Source organism: Aptenodytes patagonicus, chromosome 3, assembly GCF_965638725.1.
Source record: "Aptenodytes patagonicus chromosome 3, bAptPat1.pri.cur, whole genome shotgun sequence".
NCBI classification, from domain to species: domain Eukaryota; kingdom Metazoa; phylum Chordata; class Aves; order Sphenisciformes; family Spheniscidae; genus Aptenodytes; species Aptenodytes patagonicus.
Window position 1 is genome coordinate 127,082,614 of NC_134951.1, and position 13,217 is coordinate 127,095,830.

At 45.7% G+C, this 13,217-nt stretch overlaps 1 protein-coding gene across 1 annotated transcript in view; it reads right to left on the reverse strand.

Annotated features, from left to right (window-relative positions):
- Positions 1 to 400: 400 nt before the first annotated feature.
- Positions 401 to 13,217, reverse strand: part of BMP2 (bone morphogenetic protein 2) — a 99,794-nt gene continuing 86,977 nt past the window's right edge. The window contains exon 5 of the mRNA XM_076335128.1: positions 401 to 468. Within this exon, the coding sequence (XP_076191243.1) occupies positions 404 to 468 (65 nt within the window). The 3' untranslated portion in view covers positions 401 to 403. The remainder of the gene's footprint in view (positions 469 to 13,217) is intronic.

A 13,217-nucleotide genomic window follows, 5' to 3' on the forward strand; every position in this document is an offset into this window, starting at 1 on the left:
GAGGCATTTGGTACAGCCATGTTGATGATCAGTAGAGGCTGCAGAAGGAAGAATTCAAATTCTGCAGAGAGGCAGCAGAGGAATGGCAGTGACACAGGATTAATTGAGCTGGGTTCTGGTTCTCACACTGACAGAGCGTCTCACCCTATGTTCTGCACTCTGTTTCGTGTCTGCGTTGGTCAGATGTATTTCAGGTTGTTGAGGGCAAGGTCTGCCTTCACGCAATGTCTGTACAGCATCTGAACAGTCGTCAAGCCTTGATCTTGGCTATCATCTTTAAGGGGGGCTTTAACATAAGCAATAGTAATACTAATATTAATAATACTGATGACAATGCTAATGAAAGACTGATGATAGTTACCATTTAATGTGGTCCAGAAAAGCCCCACGCTTCAGCTTCAGTTCATCCAGAGCAGAGAAGCTGTTTGTATTTAAATTGTTTTTCTGATGGGAGGAGATTGTTCATGCCTAGAGTTGGAAAGCATGGGGAGAAAAAAGAATTATAGAATGATTTTTCTATTGTGCCTAACGAGATTACGATCAGAAAAAGGAGGAGAGAGAGAGGAAAATGTGGATGATGTTGTTATTACCAAAATGAAAGAATTTGAATATAATCATAGCAGTTAGGGAAATGTGTTTTTAAAGACCTTGACAGAGGTCATAACGAGAGTTTACTTTGTAGATCTAATCACAGTTTACAAGACCATACGCCAGTTCCCAGTGGTGTCCATAGTGAACAGCAGGACACCGGTAATTTTCCAGATGTGGCTTCTCCGCTAGAAGGAGAACAAAACCAGTGAGAAGAACTGGAGTGACCCAGCACGGGGGGAGCCTCTGAACTCCTCTCCATCTTTTGTCTGGGATGCCTTCACAAATAGTTTGTCTGTTGCCTGGTAACATTGGCATAAATTCTTCTACAGCGCGACTGAGCCCGCAAGAGAGGAGGAGAAACTTGGAGAGGGATCATAGGATGCAATTTTATGGAAATGTCTTCATGAAACAGGGCTGAAGCATACATACTGTGACATCTATCCCAGATACCTGATGAGTATTTGGGGCCACATCAGTAGCGGGGGAGAGAGGAAGGACACTGGGTGCCAACAGGGCATTACTACCTTGTGAAACACGCTAGCGCAGAGATGATCATGGCCTCAACTTCTGCCCTAAGCTTCCTGTAACTTCTGCAAACACTTGCATATTTGGCCCCCTTTGGTCAGATCCTTCCATCATCCACCCTTGTGTCTTGGCATTGCCCCAGTCGCACTGCAGCGCGAGCACTTTCCAGGCCAGAGCACACCAGCAATGGGAGGGTTCGCAAGGGACTATGTGGAATCACCGGATCTTCTCCCGTTTTTGTTTAGAGAGGGTCATGGTTGTGGATGCCTTTCTTTTGGAGGATTGGACTTAAGAGGAAAAGATATCCTAATGAAGGTGAAAAAATGATGTTAAACAGGAAAGGAATCTGTGGAACCATTTGATCTCTTCTGGAGGTTGTTCTTGCAGCCTAACGCCCTTGCTCCAGGTTGCTCTTTACTTCTGTCTTGTGTGCTTTGTCCCCTGCTTTGTGATTGACATTAGCTAGGGGAAAGGAATTGTCACCGCCTGTTGATGACACAGAGGTTTCTGATGTCACCTGTAACTGATCCATAGCTTCCTTTGGCAGATTAGGGAACAGACTAAGATCCACCAGAAGAAGCCGAGTGCCTGCACAATAGCTTCAACTATGTAGGCTCTAGCTGAGGTCTAGGCATTGCTTGCACCTTCGGTCGCAGTGAACGTATTGTCATTTCCACAAAGCCCGCATAGATTATGATAGCCAAACCTTTACATGGGAGGAAGAGGTGGAGTTTCCTAGTGAGCTGGAGGTGGAAGGAGGACATTTTAGTCAGCGACACTGACTGGTCATCTCAGAGCAACAACACATCAGAAGACAGCGAGGCCTCGCTTTGCTTAGCCAAACAAGCGCTGCCTACCCTCGCTGCGGAGCACGACAGGAGCTGCTGAGTCAAACAAGAGAGCGGCTCCAGCTAAGGCTGTGCCGAGGAGGAGTGTGCTGCTATACACATTACTAAGGATTGGTTGAGAGACTTGGAGAAGAAAAGGAAAAAGCCCTCGTGGGAGATGGTCTATTTTTAATGAGCCCAAACCTCTTCCACAAATTAAGTGAAATATTTTAAAAGGAAACAATATTACTTTGGTTTTATTTGTTTCAGCTACTTAGTTACAGCTCCACGTGGACACAATTAATGGAGGAAATAGAGTATTTTATAAGCCCAGGACTCTGAGATAGATATTTTGTGACCATATGAAATTCTTTGCCCTAATCACCACACATTCCTTGGGAGAAGGTTGTATATTGCCGAAGATTATTAACCTCGGTTCCAAAAATGTTGTGTCTAGTCATTGAATGGCAAAGGTCAAAAATTGTCATGGCATTACTCAGTGATGAATTTTGCCCTCCATTTTTCATTAAAGTCCCTGCTGTCCATCTCTGGCTCAGGTCTGTTCTAATTCTGTTCAAAGTATTCCCCTGCAAGAAAGAGAGAAATGACCTTTCAACTGGAGCTAGTTTTATTTCCCAGATCCCTTTCAGACTGCCCCTGTGACTTCACGTAAATCACTTGGACATTCAGTAACTCATTTCTCCATTTTTTTAACAGAAAGAATATGATTTCCCCTTTATTTGCCCATTTACATGATGAATTTTTCAGGGCAATGAATCATCTTGTTTGGGTGGTATCTAACACCAACCCATCTAATCTTTGCTGGTCAAAGAAGAAAAACAGATTGAGGTAAAATCTGGGGATGAATGTTGTTTAGACGAAGAGTTTCATTTGTGCCTTGCCCTGCTTTCTTGATGATAGGAAACAACGAAGAAGTCACCCTTAGAAAAAAAGAGTAGTTTTTCATTCTTCTGGGACTGCCCCAAATATCAGAGACAGGATCCATAAAATACTAGGTCTGGGCCTTCTGGCAGGAGTGAGTGTGACAGCAGGGTGTGATTTCTGGATTTCTGAATGGAGACAATTGATCAGTTCCTCAGACGATACAGGTCTATATATCTCATTAATCAGCCGTCCGCTTCTCACAGGCGGACCTAAATATTCTCCTTTTTAGCTCTCAGACCGGTGCTGCTGAGAAGATTTCATTGCAACAGGCTGTTACATGGAGGTAAACAACATCTCGTCGATGCAGTAATCTGTGCAAATATCCTGATCGCTAAGCACAGCGGTGGAGTAAATAAACAAACAACCCCGATGCCCCTTCCCCTCCACCACGCCAATAAATATAGTTTACTGTACACATCACTCTTCGGGGCCGTGCAGGGATGGTGTGAATCCATTAGTAGGGCAAGGGTGAGTGACTTCTGACTTCAGCGACCCTTAAAGTTAATCCAGCATTGTAGGGGCAGAATTAAATGTGATGAGCTCAGAAAGTGTGATAAAACCAGATTTAAGTGCACAGCTGGGCAGCAACCTATAAAGGCAGAATTTAAAACCGTAATAAAAACTTTGTAATCTAATTACGACGGTAAAGTTAAAGGTGAGGTATTTGCAGCATGATTCACATGCACCACGGGTAACCTCTGACATCTTGAATATATTATGTGGTTTCTTCACTACAGGAGTAATTTTGGAGTTGCTGTCTCGCGCTACATGGTTCCCTACATTTTATTCTCGCGCCCTGTCTTTGGAGGTTGCAGGACAGGACAAAACTGCGGATCAGCATTTTGCAAAGCATCTGCTTTCCTGTGCTTCTTGCTCGAGGCCTCTTAGAGCTGCTCCTCCCCATGCCCTGGGCACCCGGCACGCAGGCAGGGATTGCGGCAGGTGCACAACATCTCCAGAAAATTGCAGCTCCTAAGAGAGTCTGAGGAGAAACCACAGAAAGAGCAGGCATGTCTCAAGCTGGTTTTAGCCCAGCTAGTCTTAATACCAACAGGAGGGAGGATGCAAAGCAGGTCATAGCTTGGATGCAGGATACGATCCCAGGCAGCCAGCCCCCGTTGAAGCCCGTGTCATCATGTCTTCATTGCAATTGGCACCTAATTAACACCACCTCAGATATGCAGTCATCTCTCTGATTTCAGTGCTGGCTCGTCCAAAAAACAAAGTGATGGGAAAAACCAGCCCCATGAACCCTGCCTGGTTCTCCTTCGCCGCTGCCAGTGGACAGGGCTTGTTTTGCCCAGCTGGTGGGGTTCAGAGTGCTCTCGCCAGGATGGACACTGTCAAGTATGACAACAGTCTTGGGTCCAAGTCTAACGTCTTTCAGCAAAAAGACCACAGAGGGGTTAAATACTCTAAAATAAAGGTCTGTTCCCTGGGTCGCATTAAGTGTTGCCCAGCATCCCAAGAGCACTGCACGTATGGGGGATGTAGTGGTCTGATTTAAACAAGTTTGCTCAAGCTGGTAACAGCTGGGCAGTTGCTCTAAGAAAGGCAGCTGGGGACATCACTCTGTCTTCAGCCAGCCTGTGTTAAGACAGAAGTTTAGATATCTGCCCCACGTGATAGTTCTGACTTTTTTTTCCTACATCCCAAACAGCAATAAATAATGGAGTAGGAATGTCAAAAGAAAATCTTTTTATATGAAGTCTGAAAAATACTATATTGTTATTTTTTTTGAACTGAAAGAACTTGGTGGCATTTCTGAAATCAAATTGCATTTCATTTCATTTCATTCTGCTTGAGTTTAGCCAAAAGGTTTCCTTTTCAGTCTGAGTGATGCCAGGCTATATTCCTATAGCGTAATGCTCACAGGAGTTGTTCAGGACAGCGTTGTTTGTAGAATCAGCATCCCAGAATAAACTACGTCCTCCCCCAACGCAACGTGGGCCCAGCTGATCAATCTCCACAAATGTTATTCTTAAACTGATGAAATATTTACCATGTTTGTGAAATCAAACTGGAACGGATCTGTTGCTTAGGTTTCCCCAATGGTTATCAAATAATATTTTTCCTGCGGGAAATTAATAATTTTTAAGATACTGCATTTCAGAACCTGTCCCTCTTTTTCCCCTTTTATCAAGCTCGGAGGGGAGCAGCAGAGCCATCAAGGACACCCTCTGCAGGGTTCACACTGGCGTTCTCTCTCGTGGGAAAAGGAGGGTGTGAGAGCCATTGGCTAAAATAGATGATTGGTATCAGCAGTGGGTGGGAAAGAGGTGTGGGGTGTGCTCTTGGAAAGGGACTACTCAAAGTTTCCAAGGGTAGCTTGCATTTGTGATCGCAGGCCTATCTCAATATTGTTATTTAGAGAGACGCTTTCTGTTTTGGAGAGAGAAAAGGAAGTTGTGTGTTTATATTGAGTTGCCGTATACACTTCTGCCATTCCTGAAATAACTTCATCCCAAACTATCCTTCTTTGCATACAGCTGTACAACAGCTACACCAGGGTAGAACTCTCCACAGGAGAGAACAGCTTTTAAAATGCAATCAGGGACTACCAGAAAACACCACAACAAACACCCTGAAACACAGGAAGGAGCCCGCCAGCTGCAGAAAGCCAGCGTGAGGATCAAAAGAGCAACATCCCAGGTACAAACAGGGTGAGATCCTATCAAGCCCAGGCCAGCAGCCACCCACTGCGTGCTCCAGTGGATTTAGAAATCCCATCCTGTACGGCAGCTCCTACATGCTTGAGCTCACCGTACCGCAGAGAGAGTAAGGGAGCATTTAACACCCTCAGTCTGCAAGGCACAGACAGGAGGTGGTAAATACCTTGATAAGGCAACTGGAGTGAAAATACCAGCTTTAGGCAATCCAGATTTTATCAGGGAAGTATGCAGGGATGAGTAACTACCTGACATGCAGATGTGCCTATACACAGTGCCAGCAGCCTGCCAGTCCGCACATCTGGCCTCAGGCATCACGCTTGCATTTTCAAAGCCATGTGATTTCGGGGTATGTTGAGGGTCTATTTTGCCATGGGATTCTCACTTACACAATGGTAGTGCCCAAAATGACTCTGCAGCTCTATATCTGGAAGAATCTATAGATTTAACACTGGCGACCTGTTTTTCTGCTGTAAGAAGCTGCACAGCTTCTCGACGAAGGCTATTGCTCTGCGTAGCAATGATATGCATTTCATGGCACGGGTATCCATGTGTGACAGGTGAAAAAAAGGACTCCGGAATCCAAGGGCTCAGCGAAGTCACAAAGAAATTAATGTTGTGTATTGCTCAGTGAATGGATGGCATCTCACGAGCCAGTGCTACTGCTGTGTCAGCATGGGACCTAGAAAAGACCTGTGCCTGGTCCCATCATAGTCTCCGCAATGTGAATCACAAATTTAGTGAGAGTTGGAAGCAGAAGGGCTGTGAACTGGCACAATGTATATATTCACATTTGAGGAGATATGGGGATAGTCTGATACAGACAGTTTGGAGAATTATTGCCAGGTCTCTTACTCTAGCTCTGGACCCCAATATAAGACTATGGAGCTGCCTGTTGGCTCTTCTCCCTCGTACTCTGGATCGCCAGGGAAGTCATTGCCTGGGTTGTCATCAACCAAGGTGGGAAACGTCTGTTCAGAGAACCTGACAGTGCTCTTCAGGTGTCTTACAGGCTCTCGGACCTTTCTGTTTGGTTTTAGCATTGATTCTTAATCGGGTTTACAATACAACAGGCGGCATAACCAGCCCTATCCTTGGTGGGAAGAGTAGGAAGAGCTTGGCAGCTTGAAGGGATGGCCTGGAAATGTGAACAAGGAGAAAGGAGAGACTGTTACCTCACTGGAATGATAAGGGGTTGGGGCAGCGCTCGTAGCCATGCCACACCAGGGGCTTGGCTGCCGAAGGGGTGGGGATGGTCTCTTTCTGGGGGTGGTGCTTAGTGTGGCTAATGACAACCATAAGTAGGAAAAATATGGACGCTATTGGAGAGAGAGGCCCAGGAATGGATAAAGAATAAATTGGCTGCGCTGTGTACAGAGAGGGCCAAACAGATGTTGGGCCTGATCCAGAGCCCATTGAGTTAATGGAAAGGCTCCCTTTGGTTTCATTGGACACTGTCTCAGACCCATTACAGCTTCACAGGAAGCAGTGGAGACCAAGAGTAATAACTTGTGGTAACTGCAGTGGTGTGTATTGCATAGGTGTGGGCTGTGAGGTTTTCATGGTGAAAACAGATGGGTCTTACAGATCCATCCATTTGGCCTGGGTAGCCCTCCTGCCCCCCTTCCCCCACCTGATGGTAAGCAGTCTCATGCGGTTTTGGTCCTCTAGCCAACATTTTGGCATGATTCTGTGCGGAAGTGCCCTTCTGCCTTCTGTATTCCCCCTCCTACTCAAGGAGGTTCGGGTGTGATCTCATGGTGGCCCAGGATTTAGAAACCAGTGACTTGAGCCATCCACAGAGAAGGAAGAAACAAGGCCTGCTGCAAACTGTTGACCAGGGAGGAATTTTGTTGTGGACCAGCAAGAAAAATAATGTAAAGCAGGTGTTTCTGCAATCGTGAGACATTTGTAAAACTAATGTTGTCCAACAAGTCTCCCACTCACATTCTCATCCACATGATACAGTGAGGTCTCACACGAAGGACCGCAAATAGAAAACATCTCTCTGTACTAGTTGGCGTACAACCTGCACCAGGGCCTCCCTCCCCTTCTGCTGTCTGTGCTTTTCTGTTTATTTAGGTGTGTGTCTTTGTTTCTGTTTTTACATTTAGCACAAGTAGAAAGGAAATGGGATTTCATACAGCTTAGGAGACTGGGAGCTCACCATGCTTTGGAGCACGGGCCTTTATTTGTCCTCACACCACAGGTGCAAGCGTTCGCAGGCCAGATCCTCCACTAGTATAAACTGCTCCAGTCTCCATGAGAGCTTATTCCTTTTAGCCAGCCCGTTTGAGGAGGCTTGTGGTATCCAGAGATGCAGTCACAGGCCATACTCAGGCCAAGCTGGTCTCATGTTTAGGAGTGAGAACTTGCAGCCGAGCAGCACCCATTTTCTCCTGGTGACTCTATCAGGAGGAATGGATAGACCATTGCACACAAAAGATGCATCAACAAACAGTAGATGCTGTTTCATTCAGGGTCGTGAATTTATTGGAAATGTAATTTGGGGAACAGTTTAATTTAGTCGAAGTTGGGCCAACTTGTAGAGAGGCAAGGAAGTAAGTTATAAGGGTAACGTCAAGGCTCTTCTCAGGACCACCCCTACCCAAACATGGATAGCTTTGTTCTCTCTTTTTCTGTTAATGAGGGAGATCCTCACAGTGGAGCGGGATTGACTCTAGTATTGCTGAACGAAAAAACTTTGTCTTTCTCCTGTGAGAAAGAAGCTGCTCTGAAAGCAGCTAATAGTTCACAAACCTAGTGTAAACTAGCAAATTTTGCTCAGCATCAGGACCGTTATACCGACTTATTTCAACTGAAGATCTACCCCAGTTTCCCTTGACATCACATCAAGCTCCTCACAATCCACCTCTGTGTTTTCAGTCATCCATCGGCAAAGGAGCCACTCCCCAATCTTTTGTAAAAAGCTATCGGTCTCATTCACCTCCAGCTCCAGCTGTATTCACATAGATTTCATTCCCCTTTGCAGGTATTCCCTTATCCACGCTGGCAGTAACGTGTACGCACTACAACAGTGTCAATCATGGCTCAGGCTGAGCTGGATTTTAGGTACTTAACAGGTTTAAGTCGTGACCCTACAGCACCCAATCTCCAAAATATAATCTCTCGCTCTTACTGACAATAATGCACTTCTAGCCCTGTTTAAGAAGAAGCTGATACTGAAAGAAGCCGCTGAACTTTGTGTGTGAGGTAAGGGTCAGTTTACGGCTGGATAAATTGCCTGGCAGGAAGGTTGTGTGGCAACTTGGCAATCGTACCATAACACAGCTGAAGGAGAACGCCTGAGCCCTGTCTCCTACTCCTCTTTTTAACCATGCTGGCTTGTTTACGTTTGGGTGGTAGATGGGTGGAGCCGTTATTCCAATTTTTGGCTCGTATCTGTCCACTTGGATGTCAACGTAAACTGCTGCAATTATATCATAATCGTGTCCCGCTATTGGAAATGATTAGTCTGTTCATTTTCCATAAATACTGGCTGGCTGGCTTCACCTGGCAGTGGCCGGGAATTGCCGTGGCAGATATGAAAGCCCAGAGAATATGGGGATTCATAACTTCATGTGAGTTACGGTGTTTTCCAGGTGGTAAAGTCTAACAAGACTACGCTATTGGATTTAGACATAAACAGGATACCGGAGGAGAGATGTCAGCTTTTAGACTGGGATTCAGATACCAATAGAGAAAGCACAGGTATTTCAAAGCAAGGGCAGTCTTACTCTGCTATTTTAGTCAGAAAGTGAATTGCTTATTAAAATAAGCCCCCAACTAATGGGGAAACTTTTAAATTTCAGATGAAAGTTCAAAAATATCCACGCTTTACAATTAAATAGCACTTCCCATTCCTACCTCTCCACCATGGCAGCCTTTGCTCTTCCATACCCGCCAGTTCCAGCGGGTGGAATCAAATGTAAAATGTAGCCCAGTGTATTAACTTCAAGGCTATTTATTCTACAAGTGAGCTCTAATTCCAAATAACACTGATGCCAACCTTTTTTTTTTTTCCCAGGACTCAGGCATACAACACACTTTCCTCTATTGGAGCTCATCATTCCATAACTCCAGAAATTGCAATATAAACCTTGGCTACTATGCACGCTTCAACTTGAAAACACAGCAGTGATCTGGGATTTTAATTCAAGCAAATTTGAAAGTGGATTAGAAATAGGATCCAGCTGCATCTCTAATAGTCAAAAGAAAAATTAGCAGAACATTGGAGCTGAAATGAACTCTGTCTTTCTTTTAACTTTTTTCCTCCCTTTTGCTTTAGAAGAAGAATTACATGGACCTAAAATATCATAATTAAATTGTCATTTATTCCTTACCTTGGTAGAAGCTCTGCCCAGCTGAACGCATCTCAGTTTCCATCCTAAGCATTTACCTACAGCACAGGGTTGGGGGCGGGGGGGGGTGGGAGGTATTACTTGTTTTAAGAAATTAGAAATCAGAGGCATGCACAGTCTGTCTGTTATAGTCTTCAGCGAGCGTGTTGCCAGGCTCTACAGGTTATACATCATTAGCGCACAGAGTGTCCAGGAGAGCCCAAAGCTTGTGCAGGTGTGTTGGCAAAGCTCGCACCACTTCCCTCCCTCCTCCCTCTCCACTGCACTTCCAGCAAGCCGATACTTGAAACTCGATGTGGCAAAATCACAGAGAGCTCTTCTAAAGTTTGTTAGCTCGAAGCTCACCCAGCAGACGTGACTCTGAGATGGCGCGTGGAACCTGGAAGGGACTCACTGGAAAAACAAAACCATTGAGTCAAAAGCTTAGTGTGTTTTTCCATGATTGTATGAAAAAAAGTGCATGTGTGTTTTTTTAAGCACTTTCAGATATTAGAAGTTTAGTGAACACGGAGACGGCTTCTTTTTTTTTTTTTTTCTTTTCCCCTGCCCTTGAACTTTCGGAATGACTATAGGGAATATATTCCAGCCTGTTTTCAATGACCCATTCATATGGTGGTTTTATTTCAGCTTTTCCCAAAAGGGAGCGAGCTTCATTCGATCTCTGCTCCTGGCATTAGCAGCCATTATTTGCGCATCCCGCTCAGATAATCAATAAAGTGGATGGCATCTGAAAATAATTATACACACAGCTCTTCCCCAGCTTCCAAGACGGAGACAGAAGCTGGGAAAGGAGCCTTTGCACATTCAGCACTTGTTAAAGGAATGAAATATAGCGCTGTGTGTTATTGTTGTATCCTGAAACCTGGGCATTCAGCAGCAGTTTCTTTTGACGTTGCGTAGCACTCTGGCTGCACAGCACCTGATCGCAAAGCTAATCATCTTTCCCATCTTTCCTGGCTTTGCTAGAAAAGTTGTCCTGTCTGCTTGCACGGCGTGCCAAAGGGCAAGGACTGTCAAATGGGTTGCAAATATAGCAGTGGTGTCTGTGGCCTCCCTTAGGGAGGAAGTATCTAGCTGAGTTCAGTATCCTCCTTTGTTTAGGGGACACCACCACAGTTGCATTTTTACAGCCAGATGTCCTGGCCCCAAGCTAGAGTGTGGTGACAAGTGGGTGGCCTGTGCAAGGCATGGTGTCTCTTTGTAGCATGGGATGAGTTTTTCCAGACAAAACTGTGTTCAACCCCCCAGATAAAATGGCGAGGCTCTGTCTGTATACTGCTCATGGCAAAGCCACCTTTAGATGTCCGTAAGGCTGTCATTGCCTACTGCAGAACCCGATTCAGGTTCTCCATCCCCTGATGGAGTCCTACCAGCCAGGAAAGTATGTGAGTCACCTCGTATTAGAAGATATTTAATGACTATTTTAGGAGGTTTGCAGCTTCAGCCTCCCTTCTTGCGACGGCTAAGATGAACCATTGGCATGGACCTGAGCATTTCCACTGCAGCCTACCTGAACGGCAGATGCACCGGGTACCAACACAGGGGCTCTGAACTGAGCAGGTGGTAGAAAAAGGAGAGGCACAGATTTTGCCAGGGCAAGTTGCAACCGCAGAGTAAGGCTTTGTCCTTTTACTCCTGCAGCTCTGGAGAAGCTTTGTGCAGCACTGTCACAGTGGGGACGAGATCCTGGCTATGACCCTGCACAGGTTTTAATGGTCTTTCCTAAGAGTCTGCTCATGGCCTCCATTGAAGACAAGAAGAAAAGCGAGGTGGAGCAGTGGTCTGACCCAGTGTGGCTATTCCCACGTATTTCAATTATACCTTTCTCTCTTGAACTGCGGAGGCGAGAGGAATGCTATGGTTGTACAGCCAGGAAAACCTGTGATGTCTGCAAGAGCTAGCAGCTGGGGACATCCGGAGTTTGGCAGCCGCCTCCCCAGAAATGAGCTAAGGACATCAAGCAACTCCCCGCTCCCAGCTGTTGGGTGCCAGCAGGGCTATTTCACGTATCCGGACAGCAACAATTACAAGGGAGCAATTATTTTTGGCCACTGCTACAGGGTCTCTGCTATCTCCTGATCTAGGCAGCAAGCAGAAGTGTTTGTTCATGGCTTGATCCATTGTCCATCCCCAGCTTTTCTCCGTGGCGGTACATTGTTTGCGATGCTGTTTAAATCCTCCTGCCAGCCCCAACAATGCCTCGTGCAAGCCCAGCGTGTCGGGAGCTTCCAGGCCGCGGAAAAACTGATCCTGCTCAGCCCAGCTCTGTTTGTTGCGAAGTGTTTGCTTAGTGATTAACTCATGCATGGACATACACAGCCACAAATCTCTAGGTTGTCTCACAGCCTTTTCATTCAATTAAGTCTGTTGACTTAGTCTCATTTTGAGCAGTAACTGGATTTAGATAAGGCAGTAGAAACCAAAACATCAATTGTGTGATTTCTGGCCCAGCCAGTATGTTGATCTGAAGGGAATGTTTGTGCGGGCGATAACCGAGGTAGTGCAGTAATGAGGACAAAGTCATTTGGTGCAAAGACTTCTATAAAGCAAAAACACTCTGCGTTAAGTACAAGCACTGGCCAGAGGAAGCAAAAGGAGCTGTCTGCCTCCGCAAACTCCCTCTTTGCCTCCCTTGATGTGCCATGCTGCGAACGGCAGCCAGTGATGGAGAGGTCATGGTCTGTCTGAAGGAGCAGTCATGGTTGGGCCGGGGCTGGGAGCTCCCGCTGGGTGAAGGGGCTGTGCTGGAGCCCAACTGATATCACCAGGACTGCTCCTCTGAAGCCAGCAAAGCTCTACAGGGATGTAATAATTTGGGATTTAGCCAGTTACTTTTTGTCAGCAATAGACCAAAGTTATTCTGGGATAATTTCTCCCCACAAGCTGTAGGGCATGAATTTACACTTAGTTCCTTACGGGCTTGATTTGCCCGACATGAACCAGCCCTCATCGCACACGTCCCTGGGAAGAGGAGATGCAGGTGGCACACCCTCAGCATCTCCACTCCTTAGAAGACAGGTGGCCCAGATGCAAAAATCCTTTATACTACAATGGCTGATGTCTCCCTGTGTAAGCAAGATAAAAGAAAGCTTTTCTGTTTGCAAGCATACGTTTTTGTGATGCACTCCTGTGTCTTCTACTGTTTACACACTATAGTCAGAAAACATATTAGGAAACTTATACTGTTATATATTTGTCAAAAGCACATTTCAATACATGACTTTTTTGGTCACATTCTTTTCCAGATAACTGTTAAGCTAACGGGGAGCATAGGGCATTCCTGACATCCTGCAAATCTT